Genomic DNA, 24,722 nt, shown 5'->3' on the forward strand with positions numbered 1-24,722 from the left:
GCGATTCTTGTGCCTCAACCTCCCGAGTAGCTGGGATTACAGGTGCATACCACCACCCCAGGCTAATTTTTTTATTTTTAGTAGAAACAGGGTTTCACCATGTTGTCCAGGCTGGTCTCGAGCTCCTGACCTCAGGTGATCCACCCGCCTCGGCCTCCCAAAATGTTGGGATTACAGGCGTGAGCCACCGCGCCCTGCCGAAACACGTAGTTCTGGATGGAACGTTGTTTTCTGTTTGTTTGCTTGTTGGTGGTCAGCGTGCAAGGAGTACTGCACCTGATTTGGAGGGAGCTTGAAACCAGGTTAGATACGTGTGTTATTTCCAACTCAAAGTCAATGGCGTATTTTTGAAGGACTTACGAAAAAAAGCATGTGCTTCCTCTGAAGAGTGTAAATTGGCTACGTCACTCAAATACTTCAGTACCCATGGATTAGAGAGTAGACGAGAAAAAGGTCACCAGTAGTGTTTTAGTGCACCATTCATATATGGGTATGACTCTCTAATTGTAGTCGGTTAGGCTAAATGTGTGTAGAAATATATACTGTCATCTCATTTGTCTGAAATAGATTGAATTTCCTCTAACACTCAAGCATATCTGTCTTTTAAGATAATTTAAAACTCACTCTAGGTGATTAACAATGTCCTCATCTCCATCCTGAAACCTATGGATTCCTAGAAAGCTGGTGCTCCCTCTTCCCGGTTTAGACCTTAATTTTCCATAGCAGGCTGGCTGCTTTAACATTCTGATGCTGTAATTACCTTTATTGAAACATTGCTGTGTAAAAGGTGATTGAAGCAGCTGTCCCTGTTACGAGTTTTGATTTTCTGGAATTCTTTTCCCCAGGGGGAGTGGCCACAGCAGGTCCTATCTGGTGGTGAGTGGCTGTCATGATCTCTACAGCACCGCTCTACAGCGGCGTGCACAACTGGACCAGTTCTGACCGGATTCGCATGTGTGGCATCAACGAGGAGAGGTGAGGAGGCCAGGAAGGTGGCCGCTGCTGGCCTCCAGTGAGCAGTACCTCCTCACCAGAGGGATAGCTGCATACAATAGGGCCTGGGGAGGGACCCTGGGGAGGAGAAGACTCTTAGTTGTTTCTAATTTTCCTGTGGTGGGATGGGGATGGGGCTGTGTGAGTGGCCTGATCTGCCATGCTATCTCTTTTCAGATGAAGGTGAGGAGGCCAAAAAAATGACCTTTTGCCAGCTAGCACTTGTCTACTCATTAACAACTGTCAGACTGTGGAGTAAGGGGAAGCTCAGGCAATGGCAATTTTTTTTTGTTTTTTGAGACAGAGCCTCGCTTTGTCATGCAGGCTGGAGGGCAGTGGCACAATCTTGGCCCACTGCAACCTCCGCCTCCTGGGCTCAAGTGATTCTCCCACCTCAGCCCCACCAGTAGCTGGGACCACATGCAAGCAACACCACGCCCGGCTAATTTTTTTTTTTTCTGTAGTTTTTTAGAGACGGGGGTTTCGCCATGTGGCCCGGGCTGGTCTTGAACCCCTGAGCTCAAGTGATCTGCCTGCCTCAGCCTCCCCAAATGCTGGGATTACAGGTGTGAGCCACTGCCCATGCTTGGCCAGCGATTGCAGTTTTTATTTGCTGCATCAAAGTTTGGTGCTCAAGGATATGTGTAAGGTATTTTCAGTCTTTGATCTAGGTCTGGAAGAAAGACTGTTTTATTGTTCAGATTTCTACTGGGAACTGGCAGTGGGCATTCTGATGGTCAGCACTTTCTCACCTCATGAGGCTAATTCTGATTTGAAGTGAGATCCTTATGAAGTATCAAAGGAAGTTGAGACCGCCTAGCATAGTCTTGAGAGTTGGTGACACCTGCCTCACGTGTGTGTTTTCAGTTATCTGTTCCCCAGAATATTTGGTTGACCAAGATGTGCCATTGCCTGATCATGCCCCATACCCAAAGCACTCAAAATGGCCTTCAGAATTTATATTTGGCTTTCATAACCCTTGGTCAAAGAGCTGTGTGTGATGGCTGCAGTGCCTCTCTCATTTTCTTTTTTTTTTTTTTTTTGAGGTGTAGTCTCACTCTGTCGCCCAGGCTGGAGTGCAGTGGCGCGATCTCGGCTCACTGCAAGCTCTGCCTCCCAGGTTCACGCCATTCTCCTGCCTCAGCCTCCCGAGTAGCTGGGACTACAGGTGCCGCCACCAAGCCCGGCTAATTTTTTGTATTTTTAGTAGAGACGGGGTTTCACCATGTTAGCCAGGATGGTCTCAATCTCCTGACCTTGTGATCCGCCCGCCTCGGCCTCCCAAAGTGCTGGGATTACAGGTGTGAGCCACCGCACCCGGCCGTTTTTATTTTTTATTTATTGATTTATTTATTTTGAGACAGAGTCTGGGGCTACAGGCGTATGCCACCACACCTGGCCAATTTTTGTATTTTTAGTAGAGACGGAGTTTTACTATGTTGGCCAGGCTGGTCTCGAACTCCTGACCTCATGATCCACTCACCTCGGCCTCCCAAAGTGCTGGGATTACAGGTGTGAGCCACTGCACTCGGCCGCCTCTCTCATTTTTAGAGAAGGCACTGCTCCTTCATGCTTGCTGGTGTTTTTTTGTTGTTTCAATCCATTGACTGTTTAAATTCAAATATACATCAGATAAATCACCAAGACACAGAACAATATGGCTTTCCCTGGGATTCAAGATCTGACGTTTCTTGGGTAAATCTTAGAAATGTGTGTGTGCATATAGGGGAGTATTGGTAATTTGAAGGGAGAAGGAATGGAAGTCTTTGTGTTTATCTACTTTGTTCTTCTGTTCCTAACTGGAGAAGTATATACTTGTCTGAGGTCAAGGTTAGCAGAATAGACCTTTTTATTTTCTTAAGCCATTAGTGCCTGATAGCTTAATGTTCTCTGTACTGAGGAACAAGTTAGAGATGGGCTTAAAAGGAATTTAATTTTAGGATAAAAAGAGTCAAGACCATGGAAAATGAGATGAAATTCTTAGGTGCTCAGGAAGAAAAGTGTTTTCCTTTACATATGAAGCATGTCCTCAGATGATCACTAAGAGATGATCTAGGGAAAGGCAGGGTGATGATAATGATTTGCATAAGTATTCATTGGCAGGTCGTGTTGACCTAGTTATAAGTAGTTGAGACTTTGATGCAGAAATCTGGACTAGAACCTTCAAAAGACCAACGGGGCCGGGTGCTGTGGCTTATGCCTGTAATCCCAGCACTTTGGGAGGCCGAGGCAGGTGGATCACCTGAGGTCAGGAGTTCAAGACCAGCCTGGCCAACATGGCAAAACCCCGTCTCTACTAAAAATACAAAAAAAATTAGCCAGGCATGGTGGTGTATGCCTGTAATCCCAGCTACTGGGGAGACTGAGGCAAGACAATCACTTGAACCCGAGAGGTGGAGGTTGCAGTGAGCCAAGATTGCACCTCTGCACTCCAACTGGGGTGACAGAGCAGGACTCCGTCTCAAAAACAATAAAATTAAATAATAATAATAAAAGAGGCCAATAGACAAGTTACCTTAGTTCACCATCTACTGTAAATCCCTGCCAAGAAAGGAGCAGGAAGTAGGCTCAAAATCTGATTTTCCCTCCATCTTGTTTTTTGTTTTTGAGATGGAGTCTTGCTCTGTTGCTCAGGCTGGAGTGTAGTGGCACGATCTCGGCTCACTGCAACCTCCGCTGCCTGGGTTCAAGTGATTCTCGTGCATCAGCCTCCTGAGTAACTAGGATTACAGGTGTGCACCACCATGCCTGGCTAATTTTTGTATTTTTAGTAGAGACAGGGTTTCACCATGTCACCCAGGCTGGTCTCAAACTCCTGATCTCAGTCTGTCTGCCTTGGCCTCCAAAAGTGCTGGGATTACAGGTGTGAGCCACTGCACCCAGCCAGATTTTCCCTCCTTCTAAACCTGTGCCTAGTGCTTAAGAGGACATTTTTTTTTTTTTTTTTTTTTTGAGACAGAGTTTAGCTCTTGTTGCCCAGGCTGGAGTGCAATGGTGAGATCTGAGCTCACCGCAACCTCCGCCTCCCGGGTTCAAACGATTCTCCTGCCTCAGCCTCCCGAGTAGCTGGGATTACAGGCATGCGCCACCACACCCGGCTAATTTTGTATTTTTAGTAGAGACGGGTTTTCTCCATGTTGATCATGCTGGTCTCGAACTCCCGACCTCTGGTGATCCACCTGCCTCAGCCTCCCAAAGTGTTGAGATTACAGATGTGAGCCACCACGCCCGGCCTAAGATGACCTTTTAAGTGTTGTCACTTTTGATCTCATCCACCCTTTATTGTCACCTTCTTGCTACAGTCTAGGCCGCTACAGCCTAGACCATGCTATCACTGGTTTCCAAAATGTAATCTCACCTTATTTAAAAATCATTTTCCTTGGCCCTTTACAACTTGTAGAATTTAGGAATTTGGGGTACAAAGCTGTGCCTGGGGTTCAACTCTTAAAGTGATGTTTTAGAGGCCTGCCAGCTTTGGCAGCTGCAATGGAGGACTGCAAAACAGGAGGCATGGGCTTGCGGCTGGCCCCAGGTGGCCGTCTCTAGGCAAACCTACAGCTAAATGTATCTGCTTGCCTGCTTGCATCCCTTCTAGGATTAATTCATGCCTTCATTCAACAAACATTTATTCAACATAATGAGAGCAAACCAGTAGTTCTAGTACATTGGTGGTGAGTGCCCTAGAATTGCATGTCCGGGTCCAGTGGGAGTCCAGATGCAAGATTGACACACCTCCTGGTGGGAGAATAAGGAAAGGCTTCCCAGAGGCAGTGGCATTTGAGCCCGGGCTTGAGGAATGAGTAGGAGTTTGAGGTGAGAGCTGGTATTTCCCTGAGACAATAAGAGCACAGTGTGGCTGGGCACGGTGACTCACGCCTATAATCCCAGCACTTTGGGAGGCCGAGGCAGGTGGATCACCTGAGGTCGGGAGTTCGAGACCAGCCTGACCAACACGGAGAAACCCCGTCTCTACTAAAAACACAAAACTTAGCTGGGCGTGGTGGCGCATGCCTGTAATCCCAGCTACTCGGGAGGCTCAGGCGTGAGCCCAGGAGGCAGAGGTTGCAGTGAGCTGAGATCGCACCATTGCACTCCTCCAGCCTGGGCAACAAGAGAGAAACTCTGTCTAAAAGAAAGAAAAAAAAAAAAAAGCACAGTGTGTTTGGGGAAGGTCCAAGTTGGAATGAAGGCAATCTTGGGGTACTGTGGGACTCGAACCAGGGAAAGTCTCCCAGGACTGGAAGGTAAGGAGCCTGGTGTATGCTGGGTGGTATATTTCTCTTATGGGTAGTCTGGGCCCAGCAGGAACTGAAGAGGGTCCGGTTTGACAGTGGTGCTAGCCCTTAATAATTAGGGAAATGGCCCAGAGGGGTCATGGCCATTTCTGGTATAAGTTCCACAAAGCCTTGAACATAACAGCTCTGCCTCCTCTGTGGTGGGAAGAAACAGCAGGATTGATTTTCAGTCCTGACTGAAGCCTGCTATGACCTCTGTTCCCTCCTGCCGCCCGCCTCCGCCAGCTGCACCCTCATAACCTTGCCTGGTTGACCCAGCTCTTCCCGGGCCCCCTCCCCTGCAAGTTACTCCTATCCCAGGCTCTTCTCTCAATGGAGCAAGTTAATGTTTGCTTAGCTCTGCCCACCCCTCTTCTCAGAGGATTTGAAACACGGCTGCATGACATTTTGCAGCGCCTTCGGGGCTGGACTCAGGTGTGGGTATGGCTGGAGTGGCCAGGACTGCTGTTGCTTGGCCTGATTCTGTGGTTTTCTGGCAGCTGCCTTCGACGGCAGGGATTCTGCTTTCGAGGTGTGATTTCAGGCAGGGTGGGAGCTTGCAAGGGGAGAATGAGGATGCAGCCCACTCCCTTTTGTATGGCCAGGAGGGGAAAGAATGTAAATAAATAGCACCTTCCCATGTGGGGTTGCTTGGGGGAAGTGCTGCTTGTTTCCCCTTGAGTACTCCCCCTAAAACCGTCCCTGGCAAGTCTAGTGGGAACACGCTTCCCCCTGGCCCAAGGCTGGGCATAGGTCTCGCTTTTGTGGTCTCTTAGGAGTTGATGTGAAAGTATGTTTTCCCTTTCCTTCAGGCCCTCCCTCCCTCCCCTTCCCCGAGACCACCCTGACTGCATCTAAAGCCCTTGCCTCTCCTTACAGTCATTTCTGTTTGTCACCAACAGTCACTTCCAGCAGTGGAGCCCTCCCACTTCTGCCAGTCCAACTGCCTTTTAAAGGGAACAAGCCTTTCCCCCTCGGTTAGCCCCTTCTGGATCCCTGAAAAGATGGGGAGAGGCCCGTGGTGATCCCCCTTGCCTTTTTTGCTTCTCTTGCCCCAGGTACAATTTTGGAGTCCCTGTTTCAGTGGGAGGGAGGAAGTTAGCAGGGCCCTCCCCCTTCTTGTTGGGGTTGGCTCCAGCACCCTGACTGCCCTTTGGCTAGGGTGACTGGGGAGGCGAGAGCTGGCTTCTTCAGGGCTGTCTTCAGGAGCTTGGGGTGAGCCTCTAAAGAAGGGAGGCAAAAATTAGCCAGGCGTGGTGGAGCATGCCTATAATTCTGGCTACGCAGGAGGCTGAGGCAGGAGAATTGCCTGATTCCAGGAGGCGGAGGTTGCAGTGAGCCGAGATCGAGATCGTGCCACTGCACTCCAGCCTGGGTGACAGAGCAAGATTCAATCTAAAAAAAAAAAAAAAAAAAGAGGGAAAAAAGGAAAGAAAGAAGGGAGGTCACCTCAGGCACAGTGTATTTCCCCAGGGGCACACAGAGCAGTCCTGTGCCTTGCCCACCCAGGAAACGCACTGCAGTGTCTATGTTGGGGTTTTATTCTTTAATCTAAACCTCCTCCTTGGCCACTCCCACCCACAGCTCCCAAGGGCAGGGGGCAATAGTTTTTTTTCGTTGTTGTTGTTGTTGTTTTGAGACAGGGTCTCACTCTGTCGCCCAGGTTGAAGTGCAGTGGTGGGATCTCGGCTCACTGCAACCTCCGCCTCCCAGACTCAAGCGATTCTCCTGCCTCAGCCTCCCAAGTAGCTGGGATTACAGGTGCCTGCCATCACGCCTGGCTAATTTTTGTATTTTTTAGTAGATATGGAGTTTTACCATGATGGCCAGGCTGATATCGAACTCCTGACCTCAGTGATGCACCCACCTCAGCTGGCCTCCCAAAGTGCTGGGATTACAGGTGTGAGCCACCATGCCTGGCCTAATAGTTCTTGCTGTACTTAAAATACCAGACTTTCAGTGGGTAACTTCACCCTTCCAGTCTGATGCCACCCCCTCCCTTTTTTTTTTTTTGTCAGGATGTACAATTTTCTATGATGCTTACCTGAAATTTGGGGAAGACTTTAAGCAGGGGGAGATGCATTTGAGTTTTCCTCCTTTGGGACCCAGCTCTCTGGCCTTGAGCCCTTTTCTCTGGGACATATGAACCTGAATTTGGGGTCTGAGGCTTTTCGGACAGGAGAGAACAAAGTGGTGCTGGGAGACTGATGGGGGGGCGGGGAGGGGTGCTGGCAGGAGATAGGATGTAGGCAAGGATAGAAGGAGGGTAGAAGGGAGGGTGTTGCCTAGAACTCTAGAAAAAAGGGGGCAGTGTCTCCTGGAGGGAAAAAAGTAGTATTCTTAAAATGCCTCTCAGCACCCAGTGACCTGGTGGCCTCCAAGTGGTATCATTACCAGTGCTAATAAACATGTCTCTGCTCTAGGCAAGACAGGAGGTGAATAGGTGACGATTCAGATTTAGACCCGAAAACACAACAGGGGTTTATTTGTTTTAGAAGAGGATTACCCATATGACACTTTCAGCCAGCTGCCCTTAGAGACTTAAATAAGATTGTATTTAAAAGAAAAATGGGTTTTGCATGCCTTTTGAGGCATTCAGTGGTTCTCATGTCTCCCCTTTGAGCAATGCCCTGTACATCCTGGATGGTCATTTTGGCAGGTAAGCTCCAGGGAAAAGGTAAAAGTGCTAGGGTGTCCACACTCCTGGCAAGAGCCCTAGAAAACAGGGTAAACAGTCCAAAGAGGGGGGTCTAGTCAGACTGGGCTCTGGTAGGGACTTGCAAAGCTAGGTGTGGCGCCTCCGCTTTGTAACCAAGAACCCCCAGTTCCTTGTAATCCCCCTCACAAGTTACTACAGGAAGTGAGATAGGAAGGTTTTATGGGGACCCAGGCAGGCAGGAGGCATTCTGGGGAAGGTGGTGTTGGCTCAAATCCTGGGCCTCATGTCCCTTCTCTGGTTGTATCTTCCATGCTAGAAGAGCACCTCTTTCTGATGAGGAGTCAACGACAGGCGACTGCCAGCACTTTGGATCTCAGGAGTTTTGTGTCAGCAGCAGTTTTTCCAAGGTAAGAGGCTTTATGGAGCCACGTGCTGTCCACCAAAGGATGGAGCTGAGCTGCCTGGGAGGTGTGCCCAGCCGGTAGGCTGGGCATCCCAGGAAGTGGGCAGGAAGGGACAGGGTCTCTCCCAGGAGTTGGTATTGGTGGGACACAAATTGGCTGGCTGCCCTCTGCGTCTTCCGAGACCTGGTTGGTCGAGTTGCAGAGAAGACCAGCAGTTGCCTCTCGGGCCTCAGGACACTTGCACCATCTGCAGGGAGCTGGCTGAGATGTGCATGCTATCCTGTCGTTGCAGGTGGAGCTCACGGCAGTTGGAAGTGGCAGCAATGCCCGGGGGGCAGACCCAGATGGCAGTGCTACAGAAAAACTTGGGCACAAGTCAGAAGACAAGCCTGACGATCCCCAGCCAAAAATGGACTACGCTGGGAACGTGGCAGAGGCTGAGGGCCTCTTGGTGCCCCTGAGCAGCCCAGGAGACGGGCTCAAGCTTCCCGCATCTGACAGCGCCGAGGCCAGCAACAGCAGGGCCGACTGCTCCTGGACTCCACTCAACACCCAAATGAGCAAACAGGTTGACTGCTCACCCGCCGGAGTAAAGGCTTTGGACTCTCGGCAAGGTGTTGGAGAGAAGAATACTTTCATTTTGGCAACTCTGGGAACTGGAGTCCCTGTGGAGGGGACCCTGCCCCTGGTTACCACTAACTTCAGTCCTCTGCCAGCCCCTATCTGTCCCCCTGCTCCCGGTTCGGCCTCTGTGCCCCCCTCTGTTCCAGATGCATTCCAGGTTCCCCTCTCCGTCCCTGCCCCAGTCCCCCATTCAGGGCTTGTTCCAGTCCAAGTTGCCACTTCGGTTCCAGCTCCTTCCCCTCCCTTAGCACCTGTCCCGGCTCTGGCTCCAGCGCCACCATCAGTGCCCACGCTCATCTCTGACTCGAACCCCCTTTCTGTTTCGGCCTCAGTCTTGGTGCCTGTGCCAGCTTCTGCTCCCCCTTCAGGCCCGGTTCCCCTGTCGGCTCCAGCTCCTGCCCCGCTTTCAGTCCCAGTTTCAGCTCCTCCCTTGGCTCTCATCCAGGCTCCTGTGCCCCCTTCAGCTCCGACCTTGGTTCTCGCTCCCGTCCCCACTCCGGTTCTGGCTCCCATGCCAGCATCCACGCCTCCAGCGGCCCCTGCCCCTCCGTCTGTGCCCATGCCCACTCCAACCCCATCTTCCGGCCCACCTTCTACCCCCACCCTCATCCCCGCCTTTGCTCCTACACCGGTGCCTGCACCCACCCCAGCCCCCATCTTTACTCCAGCCCCTACACCCATGCCTGCTGCCACGCCAGCTGCCATTCCCACCTCTGCACCCATCCCGGCCTCCTTCAGTTTGAGTAGAGTGTGCTTTCCTGCAGCTCAGGCACCAGCTATGCAAAAAGTCCCCCTGTCCTTTCAGCCAGGGACAGTGCTGACCCCGAGCCAGCCGCTGGTATATATCCCGCCTCCAAGCTGTGGGCAGCCGCTCAGTGTGGCCACACTGCCAACCACTCTAGGGGTTTCCTCCACTCTTACGCTCCCTGTCCTGCCGTCCTACCTGCAGGACAGGTGTCTCCCAGGCGTGCTAGCCTCCCCCGAGCTCCGTTCTTACCCATATGCATTTTCTGTGGCCCGGCCTCTGACTTCAGATTCCAAGCTGGTATCTCTGGAGGTGAACAGGCTCCCCTGCACTTCCCCATCCGGTAGCACCACCACCCAGCCTGCACCCGATGGGGTCCCTGGGCCTTTGGCAGATACCTCCCTCGTTACTGCTTCTGCCAAGGTGCTTCCAACTCCACAGCCTCTGCTGCCAGCCCCCAGTGGGAGCTCAGCCCCACCGCACCCCGCCAAGATGCCCAGTGGCACCGAGCAGCAAACAGAAGGGACTTCCGTTACCTTCTCTCCTCTTAAGTCACCGCCACAGCTGGAACGAGAGATGGCCTCTCCACCTGAGTGCAGCGAGATGCCCCTTGATCTGTCCTCCAAGTCCAACCGCCAGAAGCTTCCATTGCCGAACCAGCGCAAGACACCCCCCATGCCTGTGTTGACCCCCGTGCACACCAGCAGCAAGGCCCTCCTCTCCACAGTCCTGTCTAGGTCTCAGCGCACAACCCAGGCTGCTGGTGGCAATGTCACCTCCTGCCTGGGCTCCACTTCCTCGCCCTTTGTCATCTTTCCCGAGATCGTGAGGAATGGGGACCCAAGCACCTGGGTGAAGAACTCAACTGCGCTGATCAGCACCATTCCTGGCACCTACGTGGGAGTGGCCAACCCAGTGCCTGCATCCCTGCTGCTGAACAAAGACCCCAACCTGGGCCTCAACCGTGACCCCCGCCATCTCCCCAAGCAGGAGCCCATCTCCATCATTGATCAAGGAGAGCCGAAGGGCAGTGGTGCCACGTGTGGCAAAAAGGGCAGCCAGGCTGGTGCTGAGGGACAGCCAAGCACAGTGAAACGATATACTCCAGCCCGCATTGCCCCTGGGCTGCCAGGGTGCCAAACCAAGGAACTCTCTTTGTGGAAACCCACGGGGCCGGCAAATATTTATCCCCGGTGTTCAGTCAATGGGAAACCTACCAGCACCCAGGTCCTGCCTGTTGGCTGGTCCCCGTACCACCAGGCGTCTCTGCTTTCCATTGGCATTTCCAGTGCCGGGCAGCTGACCCCCAGTCAGGGGGCGCCCATCAGGCCCACCAGCGTTGTTTCGGAGTTTTCTGGTGTGCCATCTCTCAGCTCCAGCGAAGCCGTGCACGGACTTCCTGAGGGGCAACCACGGCCTGGGGGCTCCTTCGTTCCAGAGCAGGACCCTGTTACAAAGAACAAAACTTGCCGGATTGCTGCCAAGCCTTATGAAGAACAAGTCAATCCTGTCCTCTTGACCCTCAGCCCTCAGACTGGGACCCTGGCACTGTCTGTTCAGCCTAGTGGTGGGGACATTCGAATGAATCAGGGGCCTGAGGAATCAGAGAGCCACCTCTGCTCTGACAGCACTCCTAAGATGGAAGGCCCCCAGGGGGCTTGTGGCCTGAAGCTGGCAGGAGACACGAAGCCTAAGAACCAAGTGCTGGCCACCTACATGTCCCATGAGCTGGTCCTGGCCACCCCCCAGAACCTGCCTAAGATGCCTGAGCTGCCTTTGCTACCTCACGACAGCCACCCCAAGGAACTTATATTGGACGTGGTTCCGAGCAGCAGGAGGGGCTCCAGCACAGAGCGCCCACAGCTTGGAAGCCAGGTGGATCTGGGGCGAGTGAAAATGGAGAAGGTGGATGGTGATGTGGTCTTCAATTTAGCCACCTGCTTCCGGGCTGATGGCCTCCCAGTGGCTCCCCAGAGGGGCCAAGCTGAAGTTCGGGCTAAGGCCGGGCAGGCTCGAGTGAAACAGGAAAGCGTAGGGGTCTTTGCTTGCAAGAACAAGTGGCAGCCAGATGATGTGACGGAATCTCTGCCGCCCAAGAAGATGAAGTGTGGCAAAGAGAAGGACAGTGAAGAGCAGCAGCTGCAGCCACAAGCCAAGGCCGTGGTCCGGAGTTCCCACAGACCCAAGGTGAGTGCTGAGCTAAGGTCCAGGGTGGGGCCGAGACGCCGCTGGTCTACTTCGTGCCATGGATAGCAACCTCCTGTGACCCCTACCCTGTGACACAGTGCTGTTGGGCAGCTGTGTGAACTGAACGGATTGGAAGGCTTTTGTAAAAGTAATAATGACCTGCTGTCCCCTCCCTAGGTCACATTTTCCATATACGGTGTCTCAGCATGGGGAGAGGCTGGCTTGTAGTTTGTAGGATGTGGGAAATGATTCCGTCCCTGGGGTAGGGAAGCCATTGTCCCAGATGAGGTCGGAAAGCGGAAGAAGGTATTGGTGAGGGAAATCAATGAATAACAGGCTCTTCCTTGAATAACCATTCTTCCTTTTCCTTTACTGAGAGAACACTGGCCTTGAGAACTTAGGGATGGGGAGAGCAGGGGCCTCTGACGGGGTTGTTCCTTTCACCGCTGGTTGGGGGGCCTGCTTAGGATTTGCTGGGAGCCTTGTGGGGTCAGAGCCAATTTGGCTTCTGTGCTAATCAGTTTCCTACCCACTCGAATGCTTGAGGCAGCAGCTTTGGGTTTTGGCCCACTGGGGATTGGATGGGCAAGGCAGGTTGGGTGTCTGGGTGTTGGTCTTGACAGGCTATGGATGGTGGCAGAGTTCTAGGCAAAAAGGTGGGCCAGGAGCACTTGATGAGAAACCCCTGGTCCCCCAGAAGGGACCAGAGGCTACTGGTGATCCAAGGAGAATCTTGAAACATTTGAGGATAGGGTTTATTAAAAATCTAGAACAACTTGAAGTTCTGTTAGCAAGCTTTCAAGTTGGATGTTCATGTACACTAAGGGACAAAATTTCTGGCTAGAGCACTGTGAATTTGGCTGTGGCACAAGTTTATGGTCTTTTTTGGACCATAGACCATTTTGAAAAGCTGGTGAGAGCTATGGACCCTGTTCCCAGAAACGTGACCTCAGAATTTTGCCAATAATTTTAGGGGGTTCATGGACCTGACCTCTGCCCCATCGCCCAAAGCTCACCCAGGGACTGCAGGTTAAGAACCCCTGGGATAGGTGTTTGGGTGGACTTTAACTCACAAACCTCACAACCACCCTGGTATGTCAGAGACACGTGAAGTAGGAACGTGGGTCATGACGCAGTAGAGCATATAACGTTTGGCAGGTAATTGCCATCTGCACTCGGTGGTAATAAGAATAATAATTCATGTCGTTAGAGTTGTGTTTTTACATTTGTTATCTAATCGTTACAGTAACCATATGAGGTGAATGCTACACCAATCTACAGGTGAGAAAATAAATGATACAGAGGCTCAGAGAGGATACATTACCCAGTTACACAGCTACTAACTTGCAGAGCTAGAACTCAGACTCTGGTCTCTGTCCATGTTCTTCTTCAGCTATACCATATTATCTTCCACTCTCTTTTTGTTTGTTTTTTTTTTTTTTTGAGTCAGGGTCTTGCTCTGTCACCCGGGCTGGAGTGCAGTGGCTCGATCACAGCTCATTGCAGCCTTCACCTTCTGGGCTCAAGCAGTCTCCCACTTCAGCCTCCCAAGTAGCTGGGACCACAGGTGTATACCACTACACCTGGCTAATTATTTTTTGTAGAGACGAGGTCTCACTATGTTGGCTAAGCTGGTCTCGGACTCCTGGGCTGAAGCGATCCTCCTGCTTCAGTCTCCCAAAGTGCTGGGATTACAGGCGTGAGCCACCTCACCTGGCCATCTTCTACTCTCTGCCCATGGAACTGTTTCACTGAATGTTTTGCAAGTTTTTGTTGCATGGCTACTGTATGCCAGTCCTTCCCAGGCAATGGGAATACCTCTTCAGGAGGGTGGTATCATAGATTGATGAGGAGTATGCTCCCTGGAGCCAGACATGGAGCCTGGGTTTGAATTTTGGCCCCACCTCTTCCTAGCTGTGTGCTATTAGTCAAGCTACTTAATCTCTATGGGCTTCAGTTTCTTAATCTATACACAAGACAATAATAGTATCTACTCATAGAGTTGTGAAGATTAAATGAGATGATGATATAAAATGTCCACAATAGGCAAATCCATGGAGACAGAAAGTAGACTAGTGGTTGCCTAGGGTTGGGGAGGATGGAAGAGTTGGGGAGTGACTGTTTAATGGGTATTGGGTTTCCATTCAGGGTGATGAAAAAGTTCTGGAGCTAGATAAGTAGGGATGGTTACATAGCTCTATGACTATACTAAAAACAATTGAATTTTACACTTAAGTGAATTGCATGGTATGTCTTAATAAATTGTATCTCAGTAAAGCTGTCATTTTAAAAAAGATTAAAGAACGTGATATACATAAGTGTGTACAGTAGTATCTGGCACATAGTAGGTGTTCAGTTAGTGTTAGTGGTTGCTGTTATTGTTAGCATTACAAACAAAATAGATGTGGCCCCGCCTCTCATGAAGCTTATGTCTCACAGATGACTCAGTGACAGGTGGGCACTGCCCTATCCTATATTAGATGAACAGTTCAGTGGGCCCACTATCAAATGCAGAGGGCAGAAATTAAAATGACAGGATCAGGGGCCTGGAAGCAGCTCTTTGCAGCTGCCTGTAAGGATTTAGTAAATGTCTTTTTTGGGAGTGCAAATCACTTTGTTCTTTCTTTTTTTTTACATGCCACCTTCCTGAGAAGGAAACTGTTGATCAGCAAACTAAGATCAGGGGTTTGTTTGAAACAGCCCCTTTCAGGGCTTGGCCAAGAGTGAAAATAGTCTCCTGTTGCCAATACCACCTGCCCAAGGCCTCTCAGGATCCTAAAGGGCCTTCTGCATCACCAGCAAAGAGAGAGAGTTCTGCTTCATTTGGTGCTGGATGTATTTTATTGTCTTCTCATTCCTTGGAAAGCTCTTTGGAAAATATTTCAAAACTGTTAACCAGAATGTTCATCTCACACGGTCTCCCCATCCTCCCAACTTCATGCATAAGTTGGAGTGTGCGAAATATTTTTATTCCTGACCTCAGGTGATCCGCTGGCCTCGGCTTCCCGAGGTGCTGGGATTACAGGCTTGAGCCACCGCGCCCTGCTAGATGTTCTGTTTTACTTGTTTTTGTCTTCGGAAGTAAAAGTTAGTGATCTGCATTTGAAAGAGCCAGCTAAGAATGATATTCAGAAATAAATAGGACATGTTCAAATGTATGTGCATTTGACTTTATTCCCCCTGACTTAAAATAGTTTTTCTCCAGCCGTACCTGAAGGTTAGTTTTTAAGCAGTAGTTCCTCATCTTCCTCTTTCCAACCAATGCTTTCCTCCTCCTAACACTTTGGTTTGTAGGAACTGGCAGCAAGCCAAGGGGGAAACTGAACTTGAATTTTTAGCTCAGGCCTCTGCTGAAAATAAGAAGCAGGAAGAGCTCATGGGATAGGAGGAGTCCTGGAATTTGATGGGTAGTGGTGACTCCCTGTCCCTGGAGAATTAGGAGGCCCCAGCCCCCGAAAATGTTCCATCAGTAAGGTATGTGCCATCCCCTTAGCTGGAGGTACACCACGATAACCTTCTAGCAGGCGAGGCATGGGTCAGCTTAGGGGAAAAACAGCTCAAGCAAGTTTAACCCTTCCTTTCCTCCTCGGACCTGCTTTTATTGTTCCAACGTTTTGCTTATTCTGCACTCCCTGCATACTAGAATACTGGAAATCCCTACATTGCCCTATTTCTTGTTTAGTGGCACAGAGAGACCTCAAAGCTCGTGAGAATACGTGACTGTTAGGCTGAGAGTGTCCTTGCAGTGTGTGAGCACAGCCATTGTGCCTCTTAGATGCGCCAGGCAGTGGGCGTGGGAGAAGCTGAGCTGAAGCAGCCGAGGAAGTGATTCAGGGAAGATAGGTAGCGAGAGCTGATGCCCAGAGGCCCGGGCTGGGGGCCAGGACCCCCGGGTCCTAGTCCCAATTCTGGGTCTTTCTCACTGCAAGCACAAATGTGCTAACTTGCGGGTTGGCCTGGTAAGTGGCAGTCCCTGAGCCAGTGGACACATGGGATTGTGTGTTACCCTGGACAAGTCATTCAACCCTTTGTCTTGGAGCCTCCGTTTTCTTATCTGTTCAGTGGGGATAATATTAGCTTCTCCTCCCAGGGTTGTGGGGAGGATAAAATCCAATAATAGAGATGAGAGCATTTGGAAAGGCTGAAAGTGCTACAGAGTATAAAGTGGCATTACGAATAATGCTTGGGCCTTTTCACTGGGTTTTATAAATATGAGGATATTTGAATTGCTCCTGTGTCATGTTTTTCTTCTTGCCTTAGTTGAATCTATTTTCTGGTATTAATTTACACGTGAAAAGAGACAATTTTTCTTGAGTTGGCCTGTACTGAGAATTATTTTCAGTTGTTGGTGCAATACCATTCACAGTGAAGTTATTTGAACAATGTAGTCTCCCAACTTGCAGAAGAGGCATTTTGTTTAATGCCGGTCTCTCCATTGGTGTTTGGGTACAGAGAGTATGGGGCCTGACTTTGCACCTTTTAAAATGACTTTGGGTGTTTATTCACTGGCTTTTGAACGCAGACTCTGTAGACCTCTTTAAAGTGATGGGATGTGGACGCCTATGGGGATTAGCTGGGGCCCTGGACTCAGTCCAAAAGAGCCCCTGTCACCCACTCTGGAAGGCAGTGCACGGACCCTTGCCCCTGGTCCCCCACTCTGGGCAGCTCATGCCTCTAGGTCAGAAACGGGACACACGGCTCAACCCCTGGAGAGCTTTCTTAAGAAGCGAAACTGACCTCAGACCTGACCCTCTACCTCTCCACAGTGCCGGAAGCTGCCCAGTGACCCCCAGGAATCCACCAAGAAAAGCCCCAGGGGGGCTTCAGATTCAGGAAAAGAGCACAATGGAGTCAGGGGAAAGCACAAGCACCGGAAGCCGACAAAGCCGGAGTCCCAGTCTCCAGGAAAACGAGCCGACAGCCACGAGGAAGGTAGGCCCCGCGGCCCTGGCCCTCTGGGCTGGGCTGCAGAGGGATCCCCAGGGCACGGTGGTGAGGGCAGAGGGGCTCAGGCGCTGACTCCTTCACTCTGGAAAAGTGAGACTTCTTCACTGTGGAAAGAAGATATGATTGACCCCTCTGAAGTCTAAGGTGAGCGAGCAAGGATCGGGGGCCCCTTCTGCTCCTCCTGGGTGCTAGAATAAGGCTGAAGGAAGTGGTTTTCAGACACAAACACCAGGCCCACAACACAGTAGCCGACCCATTTCCCCGCGATGGGTCTAGGCTCAAAGAAACAAGTTTAAGGAGAATTTAGACAAAAACCACAGAATGGGGGTTCATTACGCTGTCTTCTTTGGGTATACTGGAAAACTGCTATTCTGAAAGGACAAAAATAAATAGCTAGTTAGCTAGGAGAGTTTAGAGAAATCTTAAACGTTTATTATCATTTAGGGACACACAGGATGTCTGGGATGACGGGGCTGGTATGTGTCCCTAACCTGTCCGTTTTGCCACTAATAGTTTCTGGGCACCCTTATCAGGGAGAGAATCCCCAGCATTCCTGAGCACAGGAGTCCAGGTTCATGGTCTTGCCCACCTGACATGACTATGACCTGCCTCTTCTGGTCTGTTCTTTTTTTTTTTTTTTTTTTGAGACAGAGTCTCACTTTGCTTCCCAGGCTAGAGGGAGTTCAGTGGCACAATATCGGTTCACTGCAGCCTCAACCTCCTGAGCTCAAGTGATCCTCCTACCTCAGCCTCCCGAGTAGCTGGGACCACAGGCATGTGCCATTACACCTGGCTAATGTTTGTAGTTTTGAAGAGATGGGGTTTCACCATGTTTCCCAGGCTGGTCTTGAACTCCTGGGCTCAAGCCATCTCCCTGCCTCAGCCTCCCAAAGTGTTGGGATTACAGGCGTCAGCCACTGCGTCCGGCCTCATCTGTTCTTAGCCGTTTTTTCTCTGTTCACTGGCTCCTTGTTCCTATCTTCCCACCTCACTCAATCCTCCAAGATTCACTGAGGTTGCCCTCCTCTGGGACCTGCTCCAGCTCAGTTAGAACTTTGTTTATTTTCTTTCTTTCTTTCTTTTTTTTTTTTTTTTTTTTTTTGAGATGGAGTCTCACTCTGTCACCCAGGCTGGAGTGCAGTGGCACAATCTCGGCTCACTGCAAACTCTGCGTCCCAGGTTCAAGTGATTCTCCTCCTCAGCCTCCCAAGTATCTGGGACTACAGGTGAGTGCCACCACGCCCGGCGAATTTTTGTATTTTTAGTAGAGTCGGGGTTTCACCATGTTGGCCATGCTGGGCTCAATCTCCTGACCTCAGGTGATCCACCCACCTCGGCCTCCCAAAGTGCTGGGATTACAGGCGTGAGCCACCATGCCCAGCAGAACTTTGTTGAGGTGCAGCAGCCTCAGAGTCCTATGGGCAGTGGGGCCTCCTACTTTCCTACTTTCTGGCACACCATCACATTGATACTGTGCACTGCCTTTTCTGGTATCAGCAAAAGCGACCAAACTCTCAGTTTTTAAAAACCACCTGGAAACACTCATTGTCTACAAGAGACACATATGTGATGGCCACGTAAGGGGAGCGAATAAATGTAACCCAGATTAACCACAGGGTAAACACAAGCTCTTTCTCAATCTTTCCCCCGAGCCTCACAGGTGGGCTTTCTGGTCTTTAAGCTTTGATTGTAACATTTCTGCCTTCTGTCCCCAAACCACACATCACTCCAGGTTCCTTGGAAAAGAAAGCAAAGAGCAGTTTCCGTGACTTTATTCCTGTGGTTCTGAGCACCCGCACGCGCAGTCAGTCTGGTGAGTGAGACTAAGGTGATGGCCCCTCTCGGCATCTTCTATGAAAAGAGAGATCGAAATCTGGTTGAGCAGTTTTACCATGGGCCCAGGTGTCAAGTTGGGAATTTGATTCACTGTGCCACAATGCCCAGCTCCTTGCAGAGATAAGAGAGCCCTGGGTGGGGGCAGGGGACAAATAGTCCTCAAATATTGCCCACTGTTTGAGGATTATTTGTTCAACTTTTCAGAGCAGGGATTTGACCTCTCTTGTTGGGAGCTGATGGTGGAAAGAGGTAAGACCTGTGCCACTCGGGAAAGCTGGTTCAACTCCAAGCTTTGGCACCTCGTCATTACTGGGGCTAATCTCAGGCACAGACATTTAACTTTCTACCTTGGTCTTATTGCCCTATGTGACAGGCAGCCTCAAAGTTGGAAAAGTCATTGAATCATCAGGGCTGGCAGAATCACATTTGGCTCCCTGAATTTGTGTTGGTCAACCTCTAGGGACTAAAAAAAGCTAGCCCTTTCTAGCCACCACTACCTTCTGCTAGCCTCCACACTGGTATCCAGGGCTGGAGATAGTTGTCCCAGTTCACCCAATTTCCATGCAAATTGGATAGAATGGGGAAGCAAGGTATAGTGTAAACTCAGTTATCTGACATTCTAGTAACCGGCACCTTAGCACATGGCAAGCGAGGTGGTAATTGGGGCTCATAATGATGGCCTGGAGGCCTTGCAAAATCCTGAAGTGTCCTCTGAATTATCAAAGAGCAATTACATTACAGCCAGTCCCATTTTAGTGTTAAACACATTGTACTGTATTTGATTCTTTGGAAATTGGTGATCCCTTTGTGATCTTTATGATGATTCTGTATTAACCAGAATATTAGATTAACCAGAACACTTTGTTTTGCCTAGTGTATATAACGGAAAATGTGCTGTTATTTGCTGTCTTTTAGCAGTGTGACTAACTTGAAGCTTTGGTCAAGGGCTACTTACTCTATTTGCCTCGAACCATTTCTTTCTTCTGCTGACTTCGCTTGGGTCTGGGGACTGTTGAGTTAATAGCTGGGCCTTGGGAGAAAGATGGTGGTGTCTCACAGCTGCTTCCGAGGAGGAAGGTGTCAAATCTCCTGTAGTGTGAAACCAGGCCAATTTAGGATGTACTTTCGTTGTTAGCAGAGTTGAAGGAAAGAGTGGAGAGAGAAAATGGCCTTTTGGCAAGGTGGCTGAGGAAGGCAGGAAAGGTACCAATCCATCCTGGGGTGGTGGGGGAGGAGGGGGAAGCGCTTGCCCAGCGGTGAGGAACAGCTACAACCGGGTGGAGGGAGGTGCCTGGGAGGAAGCTCCACCCCTGAACTCTTGGCAAGTCAGGAGGAGGTGGGGTCAATTTAAGGGAAGTGGGCGTGCCTGGGTGCATTTGGGCGTGACCCGACCAGGCTCTGTCACAGATCACAGGAAAGGGACTCCTTCTTGCTTCGCTTTTCTTGAGACTCTTCTCTTGTGATGATTCTGCTTGGCCGGGGTGGCTCTGTCCCCAAGATTGGTGGTGCCACAAAAGGAGTATATCCTCCCTTGCCCTGTCTGAGACCCCAATTGCCCTCTCCTAGCCCCTGATTTCCCAGGGACCCGTGGCCCTCTCCTGCCCTTCACAAAATACTTGGCACTTTATAAGAGCTAAGCAAGAGTTTTGGGTGTGGATTCAGGTGACACTGTAACGTGGATGAGTAAGGGTGTGTGTTTTTAATACTTGATTGGTATATTGGACTCTGTAAAGCACATATGCGTGAAAAATCTTATTTGAGCCTCAAAACAGCCCTGTGAGGTCAGTAAGGGGAGAACAGTATCCCCATTTTATAGATGAGGAGACTGCACTGAAGGAACTTTCCCGAACGGTACAGCTAATAACTGGCAGAGCCTGAACTTGAACCCAGACCTTCAAACTCCTAGTCCAGGGCATTCACTTCGACACCATGCTTTGTCCTTTGAAGAAGTACCTGACCATCCTCTGTACATCCCATCCACAGGAAGCATCTGTAGCTCCTTTGCTGGCATGGCAGACAGTGACATGGGAAGCCAGGAAGTCTTCCCCACAGAAGAAGAAGAGGAGGTAACCCCCACCCCAGCTAAGCGTCGAAAGGTGAGAAAGACCCAACGGGACACCCAGTATCGCAGCCACCATGCCCAGGACAAGTCTCTGCTGAGCCAGGGCCGAAGGCACCTGTGGCGAGCCCGAGAAATGCCCTGGAGGACAGAGGCTGCCCGGCAAATGTGGGACACCAATGAGGAGGAGGAGGAAGAGGAGGAGGAGGGCCTGCTGAAGAGGAAGAAACGAAGACGGCAGAAGAGCCGAAAATATCAGACTGGGGAGTACCTGACAGAGCAAGAAGACGAGCAGCGGCGGAAAGGGAGAGCAGGTAAGGCTGGCCAGGGGCTCTGCTGTCGCCGCGGCCCGTTTGGCTTCTGGGAACCCTCAGGCACCTCTACGCCAGCCAAAGGCTTCGGGACCCAGAGAAACCCGGTGCTATGATCTCCAGCTGCCAGAGGGGGTCACTCAACTCCAGCTCCGAGCCTTTGGCTTTGGGTTGACATTGAATGAGTTCGGATTGGCCTGCAGGTGAGCGGAGGACATGAAGGCCCAAGCCCTCCGGTTTCTTATAGAAGTCTGAACCTGTGGGCAAGGCCACGGTGACATCCTTGGCATGGGACAACTGGATACCAGGGAGTTCTCTGGTTGGCTTGAGGGAGTCGAGTCTTTTGGGAGGACGGGTTCTCTCTCCTAGAATCTTGGGTTCAAGAAGACAGAGGGCATCGGCTGCCTTTCCTGGGATACTTGCAGCCTCTAAGCTAAAAAGAAGTACAGTGGGTTCTTCAAACCAACAGAAGAACTTCAAGTAGAAACGGGCACAGCATTGCTTTATCCGTTAAAGCCACAGTGATTATTCAGAGGCGGAGTGAAGCTTTGAGGTGACCCAAAGTAGCATCATTTCTGTTGGACCTGAGTTGAGAAGGCAGGCAGCCCAAAGAGAAAACCAGGCTTTCTCTGACCACATCAAATGCTGTGATATACCATTCCAGAGGCACAGACTGTCACAAGATGCTAATATCAGTATGTTCCACTGAGTACTGTTCAGGCCCATTCCTATAGTGGATTTCTAAATGAGCAAAAAGCACATCTCTGGGTTTTATAAGAACACCTCTGTCTCTCACTCTCATTCTCTGACCTCTACCCTGGAAGCAGCAATTGATTGCCTCCTATGATGTATTCATCCTGAGCTGCCGGTAAACATCCGCTGTCTCCTTATTAGCTAAAACTGAATAACCTCATATTGAGTGGGTAGTAGATTCCAGGTTTGCTATAATGCAAAGACGGCTTAACCTCATTTCCGGCTCTGTTTAAGTGGAGGTGTATATGATACCCATCTCTATGCTCAAGAGAGTAATTGAGCTAATTTTCATCAACTATGTGACAGAGTGGGAACAATTCTCTTTCTTCTGCTAGAGCAATAATAGATTGGTCAGGAATGAGTGTCAAGCTGTTGGCCTCAGCCACTTGTGTTAGGATGAAGAGGAGCTTTTGTGTGTCACCTAATCTTCTCTAATGGCACCTGGTTTCCTAGCATGGAAGCTTCCTGTGGAACATATTGGCGCTTGGAACCAGAAGGACCTTCGAGGTTGCCTGGTCCAGTTTGCCACCCAATGCAAAGATAGAGATCTCCACAGCATTCTTGACAGGTAGCCAGCCAGCCTTTTCATGAACACACCTCCAGTAACGCAGAGAACACCACCAATCAAGGCATCCTACTTGATTTGGGGGCAGCTCCAGTTGTTGGAAAGTAGGTCATTCTTCCTCTGTGGATGTGTCTAAGGGTTTTGCATTGAGGCAGCTGGATTTGGCACATGGTCTGGTTACTTTCCTCCAGATCTGATGATGGCATCTTCGTGCAGGAATTTGGCAAAGGCCAAATGAGGCAGGTTACCCTGCTTCTGTCTGAGCCTCCTGACTTTTCTTTTCATCCTGGTTTTGGTTATCTCCCTTCTTGACCTGCGGAGCAGGTAGGCAGAGCCACTTCCACTCACACACCTGCCACCTCCGCTCTCTAGTCCTTTGTGGGCTACTATAAAGCCTTCACTTCTCTGCAATTGAATAAACACCCGAGCCTGCCCTGGGTAAACAAGGTGGGGGGCTGTTTCTTTGCCTGTAGCATTGAACACTGTAATATGACTTCTTCATGTTTCCTGGGGTCCTCACAAGGCATGGTTCTGTTCCTTCCTCTTTTGCCTCAGCCCAAATGTGTCGCATCAAAAGCTGGAGTTTAGAACATTCTGACTGGAAGTGCTATTAGAGACCATGTAGTACAGCAATTCCTGGACAGGCTATGGGGCCCCACTAGCGGGCTGAGGCTAGCTGGGAGAAAGGGATGGCATGACAGCTGGCCTTCCAGGAACTGTGCATAAGCTGCAGCCAACTCCTTGTGCTGAAATGATGGCTTCCACATCTGGATCTGCCTTTGTCAATGTCACATGTGAGAGCCCATGTCAGGGTTGAGGGAGGCGAGTTGAGAACTCTTCAATCTCAGTCCCTTCATTTCACTAATTGCTAGGCATGGTGTTCATTCCTTTGGGGAGGAAAACACACGGGCATGGCTCCGCCTCAAGAGCTTGTGCTTAAATAACACAATAATGATGTCTTACTTGTTATAACACTTTTTGAAAGGGGTTTTGCATGTATTATCTTATTTAATTCTCATACCACTCTTGTGATGTAGATTATATTCTCCCCATTTTACAGATATGGCAACTGAGGCTCAGAGCAATTAGGACTTGAGCCCAGCCAATCACACAATTGACGGCCAAGCCAAGCAGCACTAATCTTGAGAGATGAGGTTAAACACACAGTCGCCCCTACACACGGGGTTAGGACAGACCCTGTGGGATGAAGCTCTTGATAATGGAGTTCCCGGCAGGCCTTTTTGAAATTAGAATGTGCTTTGTTCAGCAAGCTGTGGCTAAATTAGAGATGTTGCTGGTGTGTTCTAGTGACACCAGTGACTTGATTTTCACCCAGAAAAGGCAGCAGGTTTCTGCCCTTGACTGCCAGCTAAGTAGGCTCATGATGCCTTCTAGTTTCAGGGAGTTCCTGTAGCTTTGATCTTTGTGTCCTCGGAGAGTGACAAATGGGGCAGTCAGGTGAGTAGAGCTGAGGCCATGAAGGCAGCCTTCTACCTTTTCCTCCCTGTTCCCCATGTACTTGATACTTAATGTCAGCAGGACCACCAGATTTGCTTTCATACGGGACTGGAGAAACAGACAAAGGGAATGGGGAAAAAAGCAAAAAGAAATTCTGATTTGCTCTGGGCTCTGGGAAAAATCCTGTTAAAATTACCCTTATCTTAGGGCTAGCCAGATGGGCCGCCCCCTGCTGGCAGGGCTGGGAGCTGTCTCCTGCTTGTAGATGAGGGACTTCGATGTTGAAGTATGGTGTGTTCATTCAAGAAGCATTTAGTGGAATAGTCAGCACAGCACTAGATATCGATAGCTGATAGTTATACAACTTTGCACTGCAGTTCTAATCCCCAAAGTCCTCTGATTCATCTTAGAGGAAGGCATTGCTTTTCTGTGTTCCATTTCTCTGACATCCGTTCTTTTCCTGTTTCTTGCCTTCAGATTTAAAGGCCCGTAAGCAGAAGACTTCCTCCTCCCAAAGTTTGGAGCACCGCCTCAGGAACAGGAACCTTCTCTTGCCCAACAAAGTCCAGGGGATCTCGGATTCACCAAACGGTTTCCTCCCAAATAACCTGGAAGAGCCAGTCTGCCTTGAAAATTCAGAAAAGCCATCAGGAAAACGAAAGTGCAAGACCAAGCACATGGCAACCGTCTCAGAAGAGGCAAAGGTGTGTAGCTATCAAGGGGTATTGTAGAAGGTGTGTGTGGCGGGGGGTCAGAGGAGGCAGGAGGGGGGGGGATGGGGAGGATCAAATTAACCCATATTTAGTAAGGCATTCTCAAACTAGTTCTCGAAGGGTTGGGGGTGAATTTGAAGAATGGGAACTAAAGTTATAGTTAATTGTAAGGTCTGGCCCATGATGGCTTTTCC

General features: G+C 50.2%; 1 protein-coding gene across 10 annotated transcripts in view; it reads left to right on the forward strand.

Moving 5' to 3' along the window:
* The window catches only part of BCORL1 (BCL6 corepressor like 1), a 77,758-nt gene that overhangs the window by 24,025 nt on the left and 29,011 nt on the right, over window positions 1–24,722 (forward strand). For 7 of the 10 annotated variants that reach the window (XM_016943863.4, XM_016943861.3, XM_016943862.3 and 4 more), the window contains 7 exons: window positions 846–975; window positions 8,243–8,333; window positions 8,623–11,886; window positions 16,653–16,818; window positions 18,566–18,646; window positions 20,653–21,042; window positions 24,293–24,519. In XM_016943863.4, the coding sequence (XP_016799352.1) occupies window positions 890–975; window positions 8,243–8,333; window positions 8,623–11,886; window positions 16,653–16,818; window positions 18,566–18,646; window positions 20,653–21,042; window positions 24,293–24,519 (4,305 nt within the window). In that variant the 5' untranslated portion in view covers window positions 846–889. Of the gene's footprint in view, window positions 1–845; window positions 976–6,207; window positions 6,326–8,242; window positions 8,334–8,622; window positions 11,887–16,652; window positions 16,819–18,565; window positions 18,647–20,652; window positions 21,043–24,292; window positions 24,520–24,722 lie in introns of those variants that run through there. The other 3 variants (XM_063804226.1, XM_063804225.1, XM_054676866.2) reach the window with 2 other exon arrangements.

The sequence above is a fragment of the Pan troglodytes genome, chromosome X (assembly GCF_028858775.2).
Source record: "Pan troglodytes isolate AG18354 chromosome X, NHGRI_mPanTro3-v2.0_pri, whole genome shotgun sequence".
NCBI classification, from domain to species: domain Eukaryota; kingdom Metazoa; phylum Chordata; class Mammalia; order Primates; family Hominidae; genus Pan; species Pan troglodytes.